At 35.5% G+C, this 23,845-nt stretch overlaps 2 protein-coding genes across 6 annotated transcripts; both read right to left on the bottom strand.

Annotated features, from left to right (window-relative positions):
• Positions 1-2,712: 2,712 nt before the first annotated feature.
• LOC144555798 (transcription factor bHLH148-like) lies at positions 2,713-3,853 on the bottom strand. The gene has a single exon (XM_078304226.1). The coding sequence runs from the start codon at positions 3,673-3,675 to the stop codon at positions 3,034-3,036; it is 642 nt and encodes a 213-aa protein (XP_078160352.1). The 5' UTR covers positions 3,676-3,853; the 3' UTR covers positions 2,713-3,033.
• Positions 3,854-12,519: 8,666 nt separating this feature from the next.
• LOC144555283 (haloacid dehalogenase-like hydrolase family protein) lies at positions 12,520-22,964 on the bottom strand. Of its 5 annotated transcripts, none has more exons than XR_013512015.1 (28): positions 22,512-22,964; positions 22,206-22,306; positions 22,055-22,111; positions 21,867-21,961; positions 21,642-21,741; positions 20,884-20,942; positions 20,610-20,737; positions 19,809-19,950; positions 19,436-19,523; positions 19,218-19,296; positions 19,058-19,118; positions 18,880-18,955; positions 18,438-18,548; positions 18,104-18,199; positions 17,786-17,908; positions 17,001-17,198; positions 16,792-16,896; positions 16,623-16,687; positions 16,332-16,425; positions 16,093-16,250; positions 15,588-15,637; positions 15,385-15,506; positions 14,725-14,832; positions 14,537-14,629; positions 14,406-14,442; positions 13,584-13,827; positions 13,099-13,248; positions 12,520-12,773 (listed from the first exon to the last, which is right to left on the bottom strand). XR_013512015.1 is itself a non-coding variant. In XM_078303563.1 (28 exons), the coding sequence occupies exons 1-28, from the start codon at positions 22,873-22,875 to the stop codon at positions 12,606-12,608; spliced, it is 3,276 nt and encodes a 1,091-aa protein (XP_078159689.1). In that variant the 5' UTR covers positions 22,876-22,964; the 3' UTR covers positions 12,520-12,605. The 5 variants fall into 5 exon arrangements, 3 of the variants coding, with proteins under 3 accessions (XP_078159689.1, XP_078159690.1, XP_078159691.1); XR_013512016.1 differs by having other exon boundaries at positions 19,809-19,941; XM_078303563.1 differs by having other exon boundaries at positions 13,584-13,831.
• Between the last annotated feature and the right edge of the window lie 881 nt (positions 22,965-23,845).

Here is a 23,845-nt window from a genome sequence, read left to right as displayed (position 1 = left end):
AATAAATTTTAAAGTTGAGTTTACAAAGAGGCTTGATGAACTTAAGAACACTCTAGTTGTACTCCAAAATTCTGAAGTGATTGTGAGAGACTTCAAATAAAAATTTGCTCTTTTAAATTGTTTATATAATAATAAACTGTTTTATTGGATTTCCAAAATTCAATTAAATTCTTTCAAATAAATTAATTGTTAATGGGTATTGAAATTTCAGTAATTTTTCCACAGGAAAAGTGCGCCATGGAGCGCGTCCAGCCAATATCATGCACGGAAATTGGAAACACATAAATTGAACAAGTCAAAGGTAGAAGTAATAAACAGGCATTAAATCTGCGGTTGGATGCGCACCTCAATTCACAGAGAATCACACGAGCCTCGTGCCTATGTGGCCCCCTCCATCACAGAGAGAGAGAGAGAGAGAGAGAACTGCAGAGAGCCAGGCTAGCTCACGGTGGCGTGGCCTGAGGCGGGGCGCATGGATCTGTTTTGATCTTACATGACGCCATGACATCCACCGTCCATCCTCTCTGACAATCGTACGGGCCACGTGCCCACTCCCTTTCCCCAGCGCAGATTCCCTCCATGCATAATTAAATTATCTTCGCCTCTTCTTCTGCTGTCTATTTACCTCGAGAGCGAGTTAAAATGTGTCTCGTGCCTTTTTTTATCTATTCATTTCTCATATTTTATATTTTATATTTTTATTTTTAATATATAAATTATCGATTCGAATTATTCAATATGATATCCATACTAAAATATGATTATGATAAAATTTTATAACTTTTAGGAATTTTTAACTATTTTTTAAGATAGGTAGAAAATCACTGTTTTTTTAACAGTTCAAAAACAGTGATTTTGTACTTATTTTAAAAAATAGTAAATGTTTTTTAAAAATTATAAAAATTTCATCTCGAGACATATTTTAGTATAAATATCATGTTGAGCGGTTCGAATCAACAATTTGAATTTTGAAAACAAAAATAAAAAATATGAAGTATCATGAGGTATAAAAAATATGAGGTATTGGAATTTTCTCTTTCCTCAATCTTTACTCTCAAGTAGGATTTATCATGTCAGAGAAATCCGAACCGGCTTGATTGGTTTTTACTGGGAACTGGAGTAACTGAGATTGGCCAACCTGAAATAAAAGAAGGTTAAGTTGGATAAATGCGTGCCTTATGTTACTATCCAGTTCTAGGCAAGCTCGTGACCTCCATCAATGACATAGTAATTGCATATAGTAAGAATCGAAAACAAAATATAAGATAATAATGACGCTTAAACACCGTTACACCAGACAGGGAATTACTATATACACAAAACAAATGTTATGCCAACATGTTGTCTACTACCTATTGAAGGATGGATAACAAAGTACAATATGGGGTGGCATAACAGCTGGGGGCTTTGTCGCTCCTGTTTCCTAAATTTAATCGTACTTATTTGCATGAACTCATAGCAGCAGTCCTTCCAGAACCAATGTAGAACCTTGAGTCGTTGACACCATCGGTAGGCTTTGTACTAGTGCTCCTGGTGCAGCCGATCCAATTTTCCTATCCATGTGCATTTAGACAACTCCATTATGAGCCAGCTCATCACCCGACCCTTCTCTCGTTACTCCCCATGATACTCCTCGGTCTGTGCGCATTCTGCCCGTGCATGTTTCTTCCGTTCGACACAGCTTGTCAAATCTAAGCCGTCCATTTTTTCAATACGCCGTTGTAACTTGCAAGCATTACTAGAGATGCGTACAATAAATACTTGATCCACGATTCTTTATCGGATCAATAAACGTAAAACCACGCTTGGATGCGATTTCAATTCCTGATTCCCTCAAAATCCCGTTCTACTAATAGTAGGACCTCAAAGGATGGCTCGCTTATTGTAGAAACTATCTCTGTCGTCTAGTGATATTATGAAGAAATTATTACGCGACTCAGAGAAAGCGACGGATCTAAACCCCCTGAATGCCCCCCTTAATACCTGTCAATCTGTCATCAATTCCTCTCCATTTGTAGGACATCAGCCACATGGCCCATTATACCTCGAGGATCTTTGACTGTTTACGAAGGACAATTGACAGCTCCATTTGACATTAAATGGAGGTCTTTGGACGAGGTATCGCTATGGACCGAATGTTAATTAACCATTTTAATATTAAATCAAACGGTTTAAAAACAACGGTTTCCAGCAGTCAAAATTACGTCCAAACACAATAAGCACTTTATGGAGGCACGAAACTTTTATGCTAATGACGTGTCACGTTTCAGTTGGGATTGTTTTTCACCCAGCCACAGCACATGGCTTACTTGTAAGGTGTTGTGAAGCCAGAAGGCACTTTGGTGGTTAAAGAATCTAAGTGAATGATGAGGTGGCCAGAGATATAATACCGGGTTCTCAGAGAGGAGGCCATGTGACATTTATTCGCCTTCCCGTTTCGTATTACGACTTTATATTAAAGCAGGTGGCAGTAGGTATTGCTTTATTTTGTTGTACAATTATACAGCCTCTTTTGCATCTGACACCCTGCAAGTTTCTTATTTAAGAGTAATGACATGAGCAAGGTTTTTTTGAAAATCTTTTTTTTTTCAAAATCCATGAGCAAGGTTACAGACTGAATACAGGAGGCATTAAACAAAAAAGTGATTAAAAATTAAGAATGTCACTTTACTGCAAATTGTTCAATTCAAATGCGAGAATCAAGAATCAAAGTATCAAACAATATCCACGAAGGGGCTTCCTTTCATTCTTGTAATTTAATGAAATACGGTGGCTACGCTACAAATTTACCCAAAATTTCATAACGCGCGCAATACCACAAGCAGCCTCACTACCCGGCAGGTGCAAATGAAAAAAAAAAGTGGGAAATAAAAAAAAATAAACGAAAAGAGAGAGACATACCACTACACCAACTCTCTCCAACTCCAAGAGAGGAAAAAAGACGATCTAAATAAGATTGAAAACCGAAATTTACAACAAATTACAAGAATTTCTCCTAAAAACAAAACCAAATGAAATAATCCAGCTCAATCCTCAGGCCGGCGGAGGCAAACTGTTGATACCAGTACTAGTGGTACTGGTGTCAGCGCCACTCTCCTGTACCGGTCCTGGCACCCCCTCTGTACCGCCTCCAATCATAGACAATATCTCCGTCAATGCACTCATGGCTTTGACTTGCATCTCAAGCGCCTTTATGTAATCAGATGCCTCTTCTAAAAGAATCGGAAAAGATAACTTCTTGCAACCCGGTACTAACCGTCCCAAAACGCGCGCCTTCCTTTGCAAAACCACAGATTTCTTTTTCTCACGATCGGCGACTTGATTCCTCACCAGTTCCGTCCGGTTTGGACGGGAAGGCACGGGAAACCGAATCCGGTTCGACTTGAGCCTGATTGATCGACTTGAAAGGATGGCACGGCTCCAGCGACTCCGCCCTCGAGCTGAGATGGCAAGAGCCCGGTCGGCAGCCTCTCGAATCGCCCGACTCCGCGGGGGTTCGGTTCGTGGCAAAGTCGACCCGGACCTGACACGCCGGAGGGCTTCCAAAAGCTTCGACGAGTAGAGGCGGTGCTCCTTGTCAGTTCGCCACGTGGATTGCGCGGGCTTGTCTGGTGTATCGCTAACGCTTCTCTTTCGTTTTCTCTGTTGATTTGAGGTAGATGATTCGGCCTCCATGGATGGATATTACCTGATGGATTGAATATAAACTGATGAGAAATCTCTGATTGGATCAAAGAAGAAACGGGTTTTTGTTGGGTGAATTTGAGTATTGGCTACCCGCTACCTGGAAAGTTTCGATAGGGGAGAGGAAAGAGAGGAGGGATGCGAAGAAGAAGGATGCCAGGATGGTGGCAAATATAAAGGGGAGGTAATAAACTAGAAAGAAAAAATATTTTATTAGACGCACCGGTTTCATTTCCGAAACTTGTTTACATAGTGAGAGGGCTCTATGAATTATGGGGGTCCCGGATTCCATGAAACCAATATACCATGACAGTATAGACCGGTTTCAGGGAAATTAAATATTGGGAAACGACACGTTGCAGCCTTAATCCCGTGATTTAATTAATTGGCTGCGGGATATACGATGGATTTTATTCTGGATTTGTCAAATGACGGGATTACCCTCCCGTTTCAAACCGGCGACTGCCGTTACCCCGTTACAGAGTATTTCCTCATAAAGTCAATTCCTCGTCTCGGCGAACGTAAAATATACCAAGTTAAACTGGATGTGCGCGTGCCGGATCTTACGTTCTGTACCTTCTAGAAAACATGCACCAGGTGCACCAGCATAAGAAAACCGAAATTCCTATATATTAATAATTAGGTACCAGTAACAATTTAAAGGGGAAATTTCATGTATCCCCCTCAAAAACTTCAATATTACGTATTTCCCCTCAAAAGTTTGTAATTACATATTCCCCCCTCAAAATTACAAAAACTCACATATTTACCCATAATTAATTTTACAATATATTAAATATTTCTAAAAGTAATTAAATAAAATATTTGAGACCCTATAGATCATTATACCCTTATTTTAGCCATTTCTCATTCTCACCATGATTCTCTCTCTGCTGTTGTGCCTGCCAAATGCTCAACCTTCCTGCCAAAATGTCCATAGCTTGCACCATCCTCTCTTTGGCCATAGCGCTCTTTGTCTTGATCTCCCCTGTCGAACTGGTGAATACAAAGGTATCTGACACGTCTAAACTCTGTTCTCTCCGATCCACTTTTTCTCAAGCCAAAAATTTCCTCTCATCCTGGTTCAACTCTGAAAGCCCTCCCCCGTACTGGCACAGGATCAAATGCAAAAACTTCAGTGTCATTTCCATAAACCTCTACAACATCCTTCTCAATAGCCCTTTATCACAAGTAGTCACTGAATTTGGATATCTCAGAGAACTTAGTCTTAGTGGGTGTGGATTAAAGGGTTCTTTGCCTGACTTGCCTTGATCTAATTTGTGTGAATGGGAGGTTCTTAACTTGAGCAACAACAGGCTTATCAGGCAAAGCTGGGACCGAATATTTATTTCTAAAAAATCTTGCAATACTTGAATATGTGAAGGCTCATTTACTAGAAGCCAACAATTTCACATCCTTATTAGAGAATTGCTTATATATTATATACCACCGTGAGATGCAACTGTGCAAGCCAATAGTAGTTTGCATTAATTAATGTTTAAAAGTATCAAATTCTTGGTACGAAGTCTAAAATACAAATTGGGTACATTTGACCCTACAGAGAAAGAAACTAATACTGAGACGAAACACAAAATACAAAATCATTCGATTATTATGAAATTACAGCTAAGCAAATCATTAAAAGAGAGGATACCATCTTCATTTGCAAACCTCAGCAAGATTGTGCACCTGGATCTTATAAAGAGAAAGAATCATGGTGAGAATGAGAAATAGAAGAAATAAGGGTATAATGGTCTATAGAGTCTGAAATACTATATTTAATTACTTTTAGAAATATTTAATGTATTGTAAAATTAATTATGGGTAAATATGTGAGTTTTGTAATTTTGAGGGGGAAATATGTAATATTGAAGTTTTTGAGGGGGATACATGAAATTCCCCCCAATTTATTACTACCGTATACTAATGTAATATTTTTTTTCCTTTTTGATAAAAGTGATTTCATTCTTCATTCTTTGTGGAAACAACAAGTCTCACATTCTAATTTGAAAAAAAAGAAAAGAAAAGGTAGCTATTATCCCTACAGCAATTCATACATCTGCCAGAAAAGCCCATAAAATGAGTCCCCCAAATCTGAACTATGATAATGTAATAATAAACGGAAGTAATTGGATTGGTACGTATCACAAATTAAGACATGTTTAGAGATTGAAAATGAACTTGGTGAAAAGTCAGCATTCTTCTAAATTTCAACTTTAGACAAAAGTTGAACAGAATCACATGGCAAGAGAGAGGAAAGAAAGTACTATAATTGCAAGCACATGCTAAATGTAATTTTTTTGTTTTTGTTTTCTGTGGTAATTTGTACAAGTATAATAGTATGAGTGCGCCATTATCTCATTATATATGTTTACAATATTACTTCGGTACTTTAATCTTGGTAAAAAAATTCGGCACTTTCATATATTTTGTCTTTTGTAATAATAACATGTATAATTATTTAATTTTCAGTTATATGTTTTACCATTTTCGAATTGTGCAGTGCATAATTTAATTACAGCCATCAGATGCATCTTGCTAAATAACATAATTAATTTTGTAGATCTCGACTTTTTTTTTTTTTTTTGTATTGGTACCAACGTAGATTCAGCACAAATATGAGCAGTGTGTCCTTGGACAAAAGTAGCTCTGCAGAAGAGTATAAATAATTGTTGTTTTGCGATGAGTTTTATGAAATGGTATCTTTTTTTAGCAACTTTGTTAGCCGCGCGCACATGGGAGGATGGAGGCTGCGTGGTGTGGTCACCACCTCTCCCTGGAGCGAGTTGCGTGGATTGTCACGTGGAACTTAAAATCTGTCAGATGCATGGTTTCTGTTTCTTCCATCCTCGTATGGGCATGGTCTGCCTCCATCCTCTGTACACCGCATCAGCACAGTCTGACTCGCTAGTTTCTGGAATTCAGATCTGACTCGTCCGTTTGATTCTGGCACGAATCTCAAAGCAGACATGTTATATATTTTACCACACATCGAATTGATTTTGATCCGATTGTGAGTATTTTATCCTCTATACAGGGGATTGGAAAACAGGAATCAAACTGACTTTCATTTTTTTTTTAAGTTATGTGTGATTTTTTTTTATATAATTTATAGTTAAATGTTATAGTATTGTAAAATTAATTTATATTTCTGTATTAAAACTCACATGTATTTAGTCTCTATAGTTTAAAAATGTAGCTAAATTCCTGCTTCGATGGTACTACACATGACACTCAAATTTCTGTGGCGAATCAAGACGACCTCCTTATAATTAGAATTCATATCAGATGAGATACATGCTCTTGTCAAGTTAGATCCGGATAAGTTTAATTCAAGTTTGCACAAATTTAAAGTGAACTTCTCTATATTTTTAATGGGTTCCGAAAAAAAATTGCTCGGCTGAGAATACGAATTAATTTAGATCCCAAAATTTTATTGAAAATAAATTCACAAACGACCCCAAAGTTTTATTGAATTAATATTTAAATCCTCAAATGACGGTCCGACTTTCGCTTGTGAATACTGAATAGCAAGTTAGCAACAACATGTTTATCAGTTGGCTAAAAGACGGCTCCAACTAATTAAGATTTAGCGTGTACTGCCTAAAATTTTGGGTTATTTTTTTCACTATTTCATGGGCCCTTATATAATCAAGATTTTCATATATAAATATGAAAAATGCTGTAATCACCGACCAAGGTATATAGTTGGCGGAAAACTAGAAATATACAATTTGGAAATTTTGTGGCCCTCTTCAATTGAACTGAGAAAGCTGAAAATTTTCTGTGGAGATCATTTCTGTCTTTCATATTTTGACTCTCTTTTGAAAGACCAAAAAAATGTTGTCGGCCGTCTCAGTTGAAGAGGACTGTATATGTTCGCTTAGATATTTCAAATTTTTTTTTTTTTTTTTTTTGGTGAGAAGCATGATAGGATCTATCAGCTTTGTTATTTGGGGAATTTCAGGTATGCTTTTCAAAAACTACGGCATTTAGTATTTCCTCTTCTAAAGTTTCATAATATCATAGTTAACCTTCTAAATTTTAAAACCTCACAAATTTATCCATTTTATTGCCTTTTTTATTAAAACTTATTTTAAATTTATAAAATATTTATTTTACCCAGTATTGAAAAAGAAAATAATATATATCATGCTTGAGAAAAATGTCAGTCTTCTAATTAGTTGTTTTTTTAGGGCAAGTGCATAATTCATCTACTTTTGACACTTATAGAGTGACAATTAAGTATATGCTTATATAAGCATCAGAAGTAGAAAACCGACTAATTAGAAGACTAATATTTTTCAGAAGCACGATATGTATTTTTTTCTTTTTTTAAATAAAGAATAAAATGGATATTTTATAAATTTAAAATGAGTTTTAATACAAAAAACACAATAAAATGGGCCTATTTGTGAGTTTTTAAAATTTAGAATGATAACTATGATATTATGAATTTTAGAGGTGAAAATACGCAATTTCGAAGTTTTCGAGTGGTATACATGAAATTCCCCCTTTTTATTTCTACTAAAAATAGATCCAAGCTGATGATAGTAATATTTTCCATTTCTATTAAAAATATCATTTAATGATTTAAGCAAACTCATTACATCACATAAAGCATTTCAATAATATCGAAAATGCTCATTTGCCATTCAATTAGGATCCAGTCGTCCGTTTAAACAATACCTGACCGTGTAAAATGAGATCTGAGTCGTCCGTTTTAATCTGACACGGATCTTAAAGCTGACCCTCCTAACATTCCTATAAGCTTCGCAATAATTTTGACTCCGCTTAAGAGTATTCTATTACCGTATATACTCATACTCTTAGCCATGATTTTGAAAATGAATAACAACAAAGATTATTACCTATATATTTTAGATTAATAGTATTTATTACCTATTTATTAATTGACATTAAAAAAAAATCCACGGACTAAGTAGAGGAGATTGATATGTGAGTAAAAAGTTAATAAATGGCGAATGAACCCTTTTACATTTTTCTATAAAGCTACCATGATTTTTCTTTGGCTGATATGAAGAGGTATCATGTTCATGTGGTTCATTTTGCAGGGTCCCCATTAATTCGTCACTTCTTATACATTTCCTGGAAGGAAGTTGAATAAACAAGATTAAAAAAAAAAAAAAAAATGAGGATGTTATATATCTGGATTCCCCCTCTCGTTGGAATCAAAATTCTCCACCGAACTGTAGAGAAATTATTACATCGGAGACTAAATGTCCGATCTATCATGGGTTGTTATTTGTTTTATGAATTATTGTTTGTTCTCATAAAAAAAAATTGAAAAGATGGAAATTAATTTCTCTCTACTCTCGCCACTAAACTAGCACTACCCGTGTCACCCAACGGCAGGAGCAGTCCTTTAAATAAGAATAGCTAATTATGCTTGTTTAAAGTAAATATAATACGACAAAGATGGAAATTTAAGTTCTATTGAAAGAACTCTGAATCTAGACAGGTCCTGAATCTAAATCATGTGTGTTAATTTTGACACCGATTAAACAATTTAGACTTGACTCTGAATAAAATTTTGTCCAAAGTTTTGAACAAAACTCCCCTCTTGGCATGGCATCCCACATTGAGATGAACCCAAACAATTTGGGTATTCGGATCCTCTAAGGTAACTTTGAATATGAACTGTCTGATCAGAATCATACCGAATATTAAAGGGGCTCCATAAATTCTACACTAGACTGGATTGATACGAATTCTGATCGGACGGTCTCGATCCAAACTCAAAGTTTGAGTTACCTTAGTAAGATCCGGACCAAACAATTCAGACTATATATTAATATTATCTATGGGATTAACATGACAAAATTAAAGAAAAGACCTCCCCGTACATAACCTATTTGATGTACTTGTGGCGGAGACAAGAGCAACAGATCATAAAATCAAACTACTGTTTAGGCATGTGGGAAATCCTATTTGGCTGTGGCATCTACTGACCCTCCCACATCGCGTCACGGGTCACTGACTGCAAGACCCATAATATTTCTCGTGTTGAATTTCTTACAAAAATTGGCTCTGTTAGCTGCACAACGACCTGGTTTGCAGATTAAAGAAAATAAAGACGTGCCTTTTCTTGATTAAAAAATCCAGCTAAGGAAATATTAATTTGCTCACAAAACCATTCTAAATAGAAGAAAAAGAAATGTACTTTTCCTTGATTGAAAAAATCCAGCTACGGAATATTAATTTTTTTTTTTTTTTCTCACTACATAGAAGAGAACCCTTTAGTAGAAAAAAAAATGAGCCCCCTAAAGTCACTACCAACAACCCAAATTACACATTAAACATACTAAAAAAGGTCCCTCTCTAAGACCAACAAACCTAATCTATTACTAGACAATGTTTAATGGCCCCACCAATCCCCCAGGTTTTACTTTGAAATAGTTTCAACTCTACTTAGTAGCTTCTACTAAGATTTTCAAAAAAAAAAAGAAATAGTTTCAACTCTTCTCCGTTTTATACTCAACTGGACCCCCTGTGATCTTGCTGTCTGGACCGTACAAGAAGTTTGATTCCTCCATATTAGCGGCATTACATAAATAATGGATTGGTATTGGTACAGGTACAGTTTTGTACCAGGGTGGGGTTTTTGTTCAAATGGCTTTGGACAAAGTCTCATCTAAAGCCGGACTTAAACCGTCTGATTTGCATCAAAATTCGTACAAACATTTAGATTCAAGAAATCATTTAAATTTATTAAGTTTTAAATATATTTACACGAATCTCAATGCAAATCGGACGTTTAAACTTAACTTTGAATGAGGCTTTGTTCAAAACCCTTTGGACAAAAACCAATCCCTTTGTACCACTGTAGAAAAGCGAAGATGATTTGTTTAAGAAATATCGTCCAAACTGGTACCGATTGGAAACACTTCCAATCAAAGTTGGATTTCGACCAAAAAGTAAAAAAGAATAACAAGACAAAAGTAAGTTATATAAAACAAGAAAATTGCTAGAAAAAAGTACTCCTTACTACATGCGTTTAGGTTCCAAATAACGACAGCTAGAAATTCTACTTTTACCCGATTATCTGGTTTCTATCCGATTGTTTATCATCACAGAAAAAAAACAAAGAACATATGTTTAGAAAATGTCCTCCAAAGTGGCACCAATTGGTAACGCTCTTCCAAGCAAATTCAGAAAGCATATAAGAATGAATGACAAGACAAAGGCAGTCACTATTAAATAAGAAATTTGATAGAAAAAGTTACTCATAGCTACACTTGTTTATGTTCCAAATCATGACAGCACCTGTCCTCACTCAAGGTTCACAGCCAAAATGACTTTGTGAGCATAGTAAAAAGGATTGGTCCAGTTGAGAAACAAAAAGAGAGAAAGAGTCGACTCATAAATCACACTAAAGGGAATATACACGTGCTTTAGCTGTAATCTTAATTAGAGTAAAATTAAGGTTTTGCTACCCTTTAGTTGGGATAGAGAAGGTGAAAGCCAAGGAGGAATATTTATCTTTATCATAAAATTACAGGAGGTGAAAGAAGACAAATGGAGAAAATTCCTCTATTTATTTCTTTAAAATTTGTTTCCCTCCAATTTAGAGGGTAAGAATATTTTACTTCCTCATTTTTTTCTCTGTTTCATATCTCCCCTTTCCTTTTCTTCCTAACTCAGACCGTTAAGAGTGCAGATTTCCTGTGGTGGCTGCTGCAGTAGCACATAACAGCAGCAGAGAAGAGGGCTTGTTATTTACTTTTGTCAGGCCCCCAGAATCAGTAAAACACTACATGTAACTGCACCACAAGTGCCACAATTTTTTTCTACCTTTTGGCGGTTAGCTTGGTGTCTACTCTTAGGTTTTGTAGAAAGGAACCTTGAGACGGAAAGAATTATGGATTAATCATTACATGAGACGGCTTTACAAAGAGAAAATAACTCCAAAAATTAGACGAGTCCAATAATGACTAGCTAGGGTTTATAGGGACTATTTGCATTTATAAGCAAACTTTTCGGAACCATAATGATTCAATTGAACCATGTACCAATCAATCAATCAGCCTGGATTAACCAGCGTTGCACTAGTTTTCAATATAGGATTTGGCGTGGAGGTTTGCCAGCTATCAATTATACTGTGTTTAGTACTGGCCAGTCGGCCAACAAGATAGAGGCTAAGAGGTGGTTGCTTTATTATTTTTAACATAAAACTGGGAAAATGGTTACATGATCAATTAACAATATCATACAAAAATGTTCTTTTTATGATATTAACATATTGCACATTTGTGCCATACAAAAATCACCTAAATTTCTGTAATTAATTTTGCAGCAAATATCAATGTAAATTTTTTCACAGCCCTTGGCCATATTAAGTTTACAAACATATTTTTCACAGTAAATATCAATGTGAGGGTTTTGTCCAAACAGCTTTGGACAAAGTCTCATACAAAGCCGGACTTAAACCGTCCGATTTGTATCAAAATTCGTACAAACATTTAGATTCAAGCAGCCATTTAAATTTATTAAGTTTTAAATATATTTGCATAAATCCCAATGCAAATCAGACGCTTAAACTTAGCTTTGGATGAGGCTTTGTCCAAAGCCCTTTGGACAAAACCCAATACCTTAGGTTTACCAGGCCTTCCTTTGCAATGAGATTATATCGATTTATCTGATATTGGGTCAAATTTTTTAAGACAGTAATATGTCCACTTTTGTCAGCTTATATCTTTTTATTTCAGGACAGTTTGAGTTTTTGTTTTGCAATAGTTGAGAATATAAATGGTGAGAAGATCTCATCTGGAGAAATGTTGTAAAGCTATTTTATATTGCCACTTCCTTTCATTCTTTCTTTTAATTTCTTCTCTCCCATTGTAATTACAAATATCAAGTTCAAAAGAATATTGTTCTTTTTCATGGTACTTATAATACTCTCATTTGGAGAAAATTAGCTGTGAAATACCTGAAGTGACTTTCGGTATGACAGCATAATTAATATTAATATTTGCCGGGTAGTTAGACTCTGATTCCTCTTGTTGAAACGACACATCAAAAGCTACGGGTTGGTACAGACAAACCTCATCCTCCTTACAATAGTACACCTAAGAATAACATAATTATATGAACTATTGATATGATATAATCCAGGATTGATAGACAACATGATGTCATGATTTACCTAGGAATCAATCAAGGATTAATTTATTCGTGCGGCTACAGTAATGCTTTAAGTCAGGATCTCTAATAGTCTAACCCTTGCATCTAGTATAGGGATATTTTGATAACTCCATCATACGTTTTGTAGAATATTTTATTGCAACTAAATAATATTTTTGCCTAAATATTATCAGGTGCCAGTACAATCAACTAACTGGTCAGTATTGTGTTTACAAGCAAACTCATAAATAGTTCTCAAAAGAGTTGTACCTTGCAGTTTATTCTACCAGTTGACGGAGAAGGAGAGGCCCTCTTGAAATAAATGGATGCTGAACCGTCTGGGTTTAGGTATCCACTGGAGGGCTCCAGTTCAACAGCACTTGCAGGTTCAATATCCACCTCAAACTTGCTACGTGCTTCCTGCTTATCGAGGATTATTCACACAATGATACTCTTTTTAAACATAAACTTTTGCGATATTTAGCTTCAAGTTTATAATCTAGTTCACATAGGGTATATATAACCTACTTAACAACAACCTGTGTTCCCAAACAATAAAAAGGCACAGTGAATTCTAGTAATAAGCATGGGCCACAACGGCACCAAAACAGGGTCTAAATTATTTTTTTCACATTCATTTGGGTCAATTAAAAACTAGTATTGGTGTCTCAAAATGTCCTGCGCAAATGATATCTCGTCATGCAAAAACGATGTTTCAGATGAAAAAAAAAAAAAGACAGAAAGACATCACTAACCTTAGAGAAATGGTAACCATCAGGTACTGAAAATTGGAGTGACAGGTATCCTTCCTTGGCCTTACCAGCATCAACCTTAATAATTTGCACATCAGCCGGTAAGCGCTGCCTCAGTCGCTTCAATGACTTTGGTTTTGCCGAAGGAGGTTTCACACCTTTCAATTCCAGTGTAAGCAATTGGAGATTCTTATCATTCAGGTCAATGTACCTGATCACACTGTTGTTTGTATCCGCTATTAGGAGCCTACCTGTATATATTCAGCCATAATTAGATAAATCACCAGTTTTACATGTCCTGATTGTTAAAACAATACAAAAAGAACTACTCCGAGTAGAACCTTTTTCTTTTGCTTTTGCAAATAAAAAGCGCCAAATCTTATCATGCATGCAAATAACAAGATTTAATTCTCAATTTGCATCTAAGACCTAATATTTTGAACATTTACCAAAAGAAGAATCTAATTTCAATACCAAAGTTAATGCTGGTGATTGTAGCACTAAATCCAACTGAATAAACTAGGCTTGGAAGTGCCTCAAAACTACGGGCAAATTATAGAAAAATTGATTTATCTAAAATGAAATTCAAGGTGATTTAGTTACTTTACTTTGACTAAACCTGTTTTCAATTGTTCAATGCAAATGATAAAAAATAATGTTTAGTTATTTTCCTTTTGAGTTAACCTGTTTTCAATTGTCCAATGCAAATGATAAAATAATGTTTAGGAACATGCATGAAACAACTAGTGTTATTTACACATGATGAAAATTTTGGTGTTATTTGCATAATAAAAAATAAAAAATCATAGGAGTGCAAGTACATACGGTTCTCTGCTTCAACAAGCCCGGCGGGTTCAGAAAGCTATGTCACAAAAACAAAAAAGATTTTAGACATTTGAATATCAGAGCTTGCCAAACAACGAGCACAAAGTTTATATTTGCACAACTACGCTCACCTGAGCTGATAAGACTGCACCGTCTTTGAACCCTCCAATTCCAGTTCCAGCTAAAGTCCTGACTCTTTTTGTAACTGGATCTATCAATTTTATCTGCCAAATTGACATTGCATTTCAATACGAATATTAAAATAGCAAATAGATAATTTATTTAGACAAACTTGTGCAACCGCATGTCAGAAAGCTACCTTGTGGTTGTATGAATCAGCTATGTAAATCTGATTATCTGACCCACACAGGACACCTAATGGATGCTGAAGGAGTGCATCTGATCCTACTCCATCTTGATCTCCAAACTTCAAATAAATTAAAATGAAATAAAAATAATAGTTTAGATAACACCAAAAGGACACGTGTGCAACTGCAAATATGTTTTTGACTTGCTGGAAATTGCACCAGCCAAGTTTCAAAGAGGAGTCTAGTAAAAAACATTGACTATTGTCCCCAACTTTTAGCATTAACTCATCCAACTTGCTTCATATCAACTTTATATGAACCAAGAATACCATATAAATCTCTGTATGGACCATACACTCATTTAAATCATTATGCAGTTAAATTGTTAACACATCCTCGGGCCTTTAGTATGCAGTTAGATTTTTAACATTTACCAGAACATAGCTTACTGCCACATTATTATATTCACAGGTGTTAACGGTAAATAATTGTGAATATCTTAAAGAAGTTGGTGAAAAACACAAGGAATAGTGGGTGTTCTCTAAATACCACAAATTAATGATTTTAACTTGCCAAACATATTTAAAAAACTTGCCAAAAAGAAAGAAAAAATCAAGAATATATATAGGAAGCTTAAGAAATAGAAATAACACAGTAACATCAATCAGTACCCTAAATAAGTTCTCTGGTAAATATGGGTCACCACCAGCTATCAATCTGGACCCTCCAGTTTTCAGATTTACAGCTCGGATTGAACTGCTTTCACTATCAGCAATGTAAGCCTCCTGCATATCTATAAAAAGTATAGAACTTATCCTCTGTTACATTAACATTACAAGGTGAATGTTTAATAAGTAAGAATTACATATCTCACCAGGAGACAGTGAAATTCCCGAAGGTTGCGCAAATGATGTGCTTGTGGAACTGCATCGCGTACCTATGTTATGAACTTGATATATTCTTTCTTTTTAAGGTTTGTAGAGACTGACTTGTAACTATTAACCTGATACAACCCGGCCAATCTCTGACCCCCTTATAAATCAGAATTTCTGTGCCTCCTGGCAGGTGTAAATAGGTTCTAGCTGACCATTTGTGCTTATATTCTATTTTCTTAAAAGCCGAAAACATACAAGGAAAAGTTCACCATGTATCTAGAAGCAGTAATTTGGAAATGTCAGCCCATTGGGGGACATTTCCTATCTAACTAAAATTGGTCAATGGGCAGAGTTTGTGTCACCATTTCCTGATTACTGGAGGCTAAAATCACGTAAATTCACGCGCCCTTTGATTCTAATCAGAATATAAAGTCAACCCAACCTGACCTCACTTATTACCACCCCTATAATGGGTACAATGCAAATACTAGGAATAGAAATTACCTTGATCCATTTTGGTTTCTCTCGTAACCATTACCACTAAAAGCTCTAGTAACACCATCAGTTATTCTATGTTCCCATATTTGATGTTGCCCGGCCATGGCTATGTACACAGTTTCATTCAAAGGTTCATAGCAAAGGTCCCATGGTGAATTTAAAACCTAAATAAATGAGCTGTGAGCATAAATATTCAAGAACTTATAAAAATAGAAATACTTTTATGCAAGTTATTTTGTTCATGCCTGAGAACTTCCCTGACCACCTCCTCTATAATCAGAACCTTTTGTTCCATTTCCAGCAAGAGTTCTAACAGTCTCATTAACAAAATCAATCTCCCTGCCAAAGATATTATATACAAAGATTTATCACCCATAATTAGCTAAAAATATGAAGCAATATAAGTTGCAAGTATCAAGATGCATATGATGGAAGAACTATACTATTATATTTGGGCCTATACAAGTTAGCATAATGCTACCCCAACCACCCATCAAACACACAAGAAGCAGAAAAATAAATGAAAAATAATTTACCTTAAAGCATGATTTTCAGTGTCAGCGACATAAAGGACATTCTTCTTCGGATTGTATGCAAGACCCTACAAATAGCAACAATCTTTTTAATTATAAACTGCATCAACAGACAAATATAATTAAATATTAGAAACAAAATGATGAAATAAGATCAGTCTAGAATATGTACTTGAGGGCGGTTAAACAAAGCAATATTGAAGGAACCGTCATTCAATCCTTCTTCTCCAGTGCTACCCACTTGAGTGATAAAATTCCCATCCAGTGTTGTAACTACCTTAATAAAAAAAGAGAAGTTTGTATGCATAAGGTAGAAGTCATAATGTGTTTAAGGAAGAAAGGGAAAATGAGAAGAGCCAAATAGTATGAGAGAAGTCTCACAATTCGATTGTGGTTACTGTCTGATATAAACAATCTATTGTTTTGCACATCAATTGCAAGTTTCCCGGGGAACTTAAGAGGTGATTTTAACAAACGACTGTCATTATCTTTTTCTAAAGCCAAAGGAAGGGGTTTGTTTTCCAGTAATTTATTTTCGCCATAGAACTCTAGTGCAGCGTCAACAACATCATCCAGATCCTGAAAATGAGAAGTTCAAAGTTAATTTACTGAAAATGTTTACTTATGTTGACCAATAATTAATACTAATAAAGTAAAAAAGGCTATTTCTTCAAATTTATTGTACACTCTTCGATTTTTGCAAAACAGCACTACAATTATATTCGTGTTTTACAGCCAATAGCTAATTACTTTGCGTCTATAGCAAGAAATTATGCAAATAACCAGGGAGGAGTTAAAACAAAAATTACAATACTACTGCTAATTATATAATTCTAATTTTATAATAGCTTCTGAGGGCTTGGGAGCAACATTAACAAAGTTGGCTTGATTGTAAACTTTTAATTCAATTTGTGCTTAGAAAGGAATCACAAATGCAAGTTCTCAGAAACAGTCACATATTATGATCATTCAAAGGCACTTAACTTCCCCATTGATTTGTCTAATAGGCAGATTATTATCCAAGAAGTCAGTTTTAAGTACAAGAGACATATGTTGTCATTTGCAAATATGCGAAAAACATTAGTGATTTATTTAAAAATCCCAGCAATAGATTTTAATGCATGCGCGCGCATGCGAGCGTGTTTGTGGGGCGGAATTGGATATACCTTCCGATGGCCTTCACCTGATAACTGTGCCAAGATTTTCCCGGTGGGTCCCACAATAACAAATGATGGCCAGGAGTTAATTCCCAGTTCTCTCCACATGTACATGTTGCTATCATTAACAACCTTCAATATATAAAGAGAATGTCAAAGCAGGAAGATTTAGAGACTGAGATTTTGTTAGATAAACAGTAACCAGAGATCCACTCCAACTTCATATACTGTTGCTACTGTCTGAAAGCAAATCTAGGACTAACTAATTATAGATAAGGTACAGCTTGTGAAATGCTTTTGAATGGAACATATTAATTCGACACTTACAGGATGAGACACGTTGTATCGCAAAACAGCATTACGGATTGCTTCAAGATCCTTCTCATTGTCAAATTTTGCAGAATGCACTCCAACAACAGTGAACTGCATAAAATAAAGAAGTGCAACTGGTAAGTTAACAATACAACAAAAGGTAGCCAAAACAAAATTTTATTATCACAGGAATAGAAGATTAGTTTGCATTACAAATCAGAACATAACTAGCTGCACCTTTAATTAATGAATGTTCCTTCTTTTAGTTGTGAAATTAAAAATTGTTCTGCCACTCAAGAAATTCAGAGTATAAATGTCAGTAATGTAAAGAATTTTAAAAAGAACTTACAGGCTCGTTCTTATACTTGTTCTCTAGATACTCCAGATCAGGGAGAACATGCATGCAGTTTATGCAACAATAAGTCCAAAAATCTAGCACAACTATTCTCCCTTTTAAGTCCTGAAGTAGTTTTTAATTCAAAAGAAAATCAAAGGTGTTGGGTGTTACATAAATTATATCAGGGTCTGCTCCCGAGTTAGGAAGGAATGGAAAGGGAAGAAAATGAGGAGGTTAAATTTCTTACCCTCCAAATTGGGAGGGATCAAATTTTGAAAAAATAAATAGAGGGATTCTCCCCCATTCACCTCCCTTCACCTCCTACAATTGTAACTCGGAAGCAAGGTAAATGTCCCTCTTTCTCCCCTCTCCCTTCCCTCCTCCCTATTCACCTCCTCTATCCCAACTCGGGAGCATACCCTACGAAAACCAAGTCCACTAAATTAAAATCTACCCTGCTAAATTGAAGAGGAGCTGAGTTCAACCACTCAAGCTTTGCTGGAAACTCGGGCACATTTGCATCTGATGCCCTAAAATAATACAAAATCAAGGAAATAAGTTCACAATAAAACTGATGTAATTTGACTGACACACAAAGCAGACTATAAATATACATAAATAGTTGTACATGCCTAGCTTCTAAATCAGCAAGGTAAGTCTTTATTTGTTGCTTTCTAGTGGATTGGGAATCTCCTGGAAAAAGTGAGAAAACAGGTCAAGGAGCTAGAATTCAAACTGTATAATAGCAATTAACATAAATTATATATTATAGCCATAAATAATTTGTCTGACCTTCTTTCCCACTCAATATTGAACGGTTCTGACCCATGAAAAAATTGAGTAGGCCTTTAGGAGAGGCAAATTGCATCGCCTGCATAAACAGCTCTGTTTATAGGAAAGGATTTGAAAGAACTCATTGTAAAAGTTACACTATTTCTTTTCTTCTTTTTTTGAGGAAAAAAGATGCACTATTTCAACCAATGTGACTCCAATTATATCAAATTTTGTACCTTCCAATTTCTAAGGGAAATGAAGAAAGAAACTACGGCGATTCCCAGACTTCCATATCTTAATACTTCTCGGCGAGAGCCTAGAAGCCTAAAAAAACAAAAACAAAACCAAAACTATTTCCTTGTATAACAACTACAGAAATGCAATTTTCAAGTTGAGAATATTAAAACTAGATATACAAAGTGTACACTGTGTTTGGATTCATCCTATTTATCTTTTACTTTTGTTTTGAAAAGCATCCTGGAAAGGGTATTTTTAATAGGTTGCCGCAAGTTCATGGTACTTGGACTGTGCCTGTCCAATTCAAAATTTTATAAATCTACTGACCGACTTCAGATACTTCAATTGACAATCTGTTGAAACTGACCTTACCCTCCAAGGAAGTCAATCTTCTGAGAGCTTTTGTCTTCAGAGATTTTACCATTAGGTCCCTTTGAAGAAGCATTTTCGAAATACAGGCCTTCAGATATTTTGCCTGTACTTTCTGAACTTTGCTGCCTCCCATCTGCACCAACTTTTCAGCGTTCACAACTACTCTTTTTAGATCAGGAGAAAATACAAAATATAGCCCCTAAATTTGAAAGATTGACTAAATACAGGCCCTGAACTTCATTTTTCTGAACTGGGACTATTTGACTTTTGGCCCTGGATCTATAACAAAAAAAACATGGCAAATGTTTCGCAGCCACCATATCAAGAGGTAAGATGCACATTGTTGGCCAAACAACTAACATAAAAACCTACTGAATTTAGCACACTTTTGCTTCAATTCTAGTGCAACCACCTGGGCACATCATTGTTGAAAGTTGAAACCATGGCCATGTGAAGACTATATATGCTTTCAGAAGGAACTAACTGAAAAAATGGTAAAGGTTGAGGGAAGTCATTGAACATTAAATTTTAGAGGCCGTGTTGGAATTGCAAAGTTCAGGGCCATATTTGGAATTCTGCTCTCGCAGTTACTTGAAACAATCCAATTTATATCAAGAACTACGAAATTAAAGAAACTCCCATATATTAGCAATATTTTGGAAATAAAATGACCATACTATAATTCAGAATATTTTATTCATAATCAAGATTATTGTTCAACTTTCCTCAAAAAATAAAAGATTATTTGCTCAACACATGAAGAAGGAACTAAAACTGCATTTCATTTCATGAGTTACATACTTGGTGAACTAACAGAACCACCATACAAAATGTCGTTAATTGAAATATCTCCAATGTCCTTCTTAACGAGAGTAGGACTGGCTTGACCAAGAGCCTCTTCAGTTAAAGTAGTCATCACAGCAATGCATCTGCACGTAACACACACAAAAAAATTATTTAAGTATAAATATGATAATTATGTACACTTTTCTAAAAATAATATTAATTATAGTATGAATTTTGAATTAGTCATTGATAGTAAATGAACAAATAAATTTTGAAGCTGCCAGCACACCTCATTTTAGCAGCATTGGCAGCTTGCACTCCAGCAAGAGCATCTTCTATTACAAGGCACTGTATATATCATTAATATTAGATATATTAGAAACATGTAATACTATAAATAAATTTATGAAACTCAACATTTCTGGTGATTACCTTTAAGTTATGTTTTATTTTTTTTAATTTATTAAACCTCTGTATTCTGAAGAAATAAAGGCTGAGTTTTTTGTGATAACACTTCACATGCTTTTCCTTATATGGTGAGTCTCAACCTGGACTACAAACAGTACCAAAATGCAATATTTGTCTTCTCATTGGCTTTGATGGAAATATTGCATCGATGTCAAGCACCAGCATTTTCAGTATTGATTTATAAAGAGGAGAAACCAAATGTTTTGCTTCATGTTGTTTTTAGTGCTGTTTTATGGATCTTTTGGTTGTTTTTTTCTTTTTTTTTTAGAGGGATGGGGGTTCGGTTTTGAGGTGAGTGGGGGTAGGGTTTATTTGGATATATTCCGCCCAATGCCCTAACTTGTACTAAACTCTTGTTTCTGTGATGGGAACAGTGGTCCTACATTCCACTAATTTCCCCGAGAAATAAAAGAGGAGAAACAATGTATGGAGTCGTCATCATTCATTGTCAGTAATTTCATGTAGGAAGAGAGTTAGAAACTTTTATGAGCTTATCTACACTTTCTAGCATTATAAGGAACATGCTTGCACCTTCCAAGATCATTCTTTGAAATATGTCATTGGAACTAAGAAAATTACCTCACTAGGGTCAACACCTAAGATTTTTGATGCTGCCAAAAATATATCAGGAGCCGGCTTCAAATTTTCAAAAGCATCGGCAGACACAATTGCATCAAACCTGAATATTAATAAACAAAAATGTGAGAAAATATATGATTTCACGTACAGAAACAGAATGTCCTTCCGAGGAAGTCTCAACTGGTTAATCTAGTCATAGACAATACAATCAGGTTATAAGCTTACAAGGAAAGAGGTAACCCAGCGGCAGATAAGTTTGCATCAACCTTGATTCTATCAGCACTCGAAGCAACAGCCACCTTGAGTCCTTTTTGTTTGCACTGGTTTTAGGGAGAAAAGGAGAAAAAATGTGATCACCCACTTGTTACTTTGGATGACAAGAATTTGAATAATCAATGTAATGTTTTGCTTACCTCCTTTATTAGCTCAAGCGCACCAGGGAAACCTATTCCCGAGTCTGGCTTTGCATACTGAAACCAAATATAACTTGGGTAAGTTAACTTCTACCTACAGAGTATACTTATAGCATAACAGGAAGCTCATTGTAGTTTAAAAACCAAATACCTTGTTGAGATAAATTTCAAAAAACCGTTTCTTCAGGTCCTCCGGGGTTAAGTCGTTTAATCCCTTTACTTTAGCTACACCACCTAGGAATTTAGCCTCACCTAAACAAAGGACAACAATTTAATACCTAATTTGATTTGCAAACAAATCATACAAGTGGCAAGCATATTACACTCTGCATCAAGCAAATTATGATAGATTTTGTTTACAGTCTTAATTAAAATGCAAATACCACAGCATGATCCTGGCTTACATCACCTTCATTTACATGCACAAAAATTCAAGTACTAACGATAAACTCATTACCAGTGCCCATGAAAGGAACGAAATCTTCAGTGGTAACAGCCACACCAAGGTCCGCAAAGACATCCACCGCAGCCAATCGAGACAGTTCCTCACTGTCACAGAGAACTCCATCCATATCAAACAGCACAGCTGATACCTTTCCCCAGTTCTCCCCTTGTGTCACCACTTCACCTCCTACTGTCGCCATCTCTGCTTTCTGTTGTGCTTTCACGTAGCTCCGCCTCCGCTGGAAGAACACCGCTAGGTTCCCAGCTACGGGAGGGGATGTGCTGGGAGGTGGAGCGAATTTGGGGAAACTACAAGGGTGCTTCCGATAATTGCGAGGGATAAGTCGAAAGGTTGGGGTGGTGAGATTACGCGCCATTTGATCGATGTAAAAGCGGCTAACAGGAAGCACCAATTTTAGGGGAAGATTTATTTGATTATGAATTGGCGAAAATACCCTTCATCAGTGGAGGTCTGTTATAAAGACTCAATTCAAATACTCTCCGGTACCGCAAAAAGGAATCTTTTACAATTAGTGGATCAGAACCGTTATTTTAACTTTACACGAATCTAGAAGCAAAAATAATACTGGCCCCCTCGCCCATCCCGAATAGGCACCGGATGAGGAGTAATCTGGACCGTTATTATAGTACATGTAAAATATTTTGTTTACGGTACCGGGGAGGTATGAATTCGTGAAGACCAACGTGTGGTTCTCGACACGTGGGAGCATTACGTGGCTCGGAACGAACCAATTATAAAATGCCTTATCCCGTCCAAAAAAGTAAAGTGGATGAAGCATGTAGTATTGAATATTGATCACCGAAATTGTTTTTCTACGGGATTAAGAAAAATTGAAATCCATGACATCAAATCTCGATTATCCATCAAACTAACACAACGCTGTGGTCTACAGTGTTTGATGAAAACGCTCTGAACCGCATCACTGCATCACATCCAATGTGTGCTATTCGGCACATTTTTTTATAGACCGTGCCTCTACAAATTTTTAAATAGTCATTTTTTTTTCGTATAAACTTGATAATATCTAATACTTTTACAAACTCGACTTTTTTTTATTCTATCTATCTTTATTGACTTAATATTTTATTTAATTATTTTAAATAATTTTTTTTTTAAAAGTTGAGGACCAAGCCACTCAACTATTTAATACCCTTGTAATACAATAAATAATTTCTTCCATTAGATTTCGAATATTTTAAACAATAAATTAACAAATATATTTTTTCATTTCAAACTTCCCCTCCAGTGCAATTTAATTGACAAATTTAAATTTCAAAAATAAAAGAACAAGATCAAGAGCACGAAACTTGATTATGGGAGTACGG

Source organism: Carex rostrata, chromosome 6 (assembly GCF_964058835.1).
Source record: "Carex rostrata chromosome 6, lpCarRost1.2, whole genome shotgun sequence".
Taxonomy (NCBI): Eukaryota; Viridiplantae; Streptophyta; class Magnoliopsida; order Poales; family Cyperaceae; genus Carex; species Carex rostrata.
The sequence above is the reverse complement of the archived record's forward strand: the minus strand, read 5'-3'. Positions and strand labels throughout refer to the sequence as shown.

Excerpts from the sequence above, each read along its gene's own strand:
- LOC144555798 (XM_078304226.1), bottom strand. The coding sequence starts at position 3,675 with ATGGAGGCCGAATCATCTACCTCAAATCAACAGAGAAAACGAAAGAGA.
- LOC144555283 (XM_078303563.1), bottom strand. The coding sequence starts at position 22,875 with ATGGCGCGTAATCTCACCACCCCAACCTTTCGACTTATCCCTCGCAAT. Across the intron at positions 20,738-20,883 it reads GCCAATGCTGCTAAAATGAG|ATGCATTGCTGTGATGACTA; the intron begins GTGTGCTGGCAG and ends TGTTACGTGCAG. Across the intron at positions 19,297-19,435 it reads TTTCCCTTAGAAATTGGAAG|GCGATGCAATTTGCCTCTCC; the intron begins GTACAAAATTTG and ends CTGTTTATGCAG.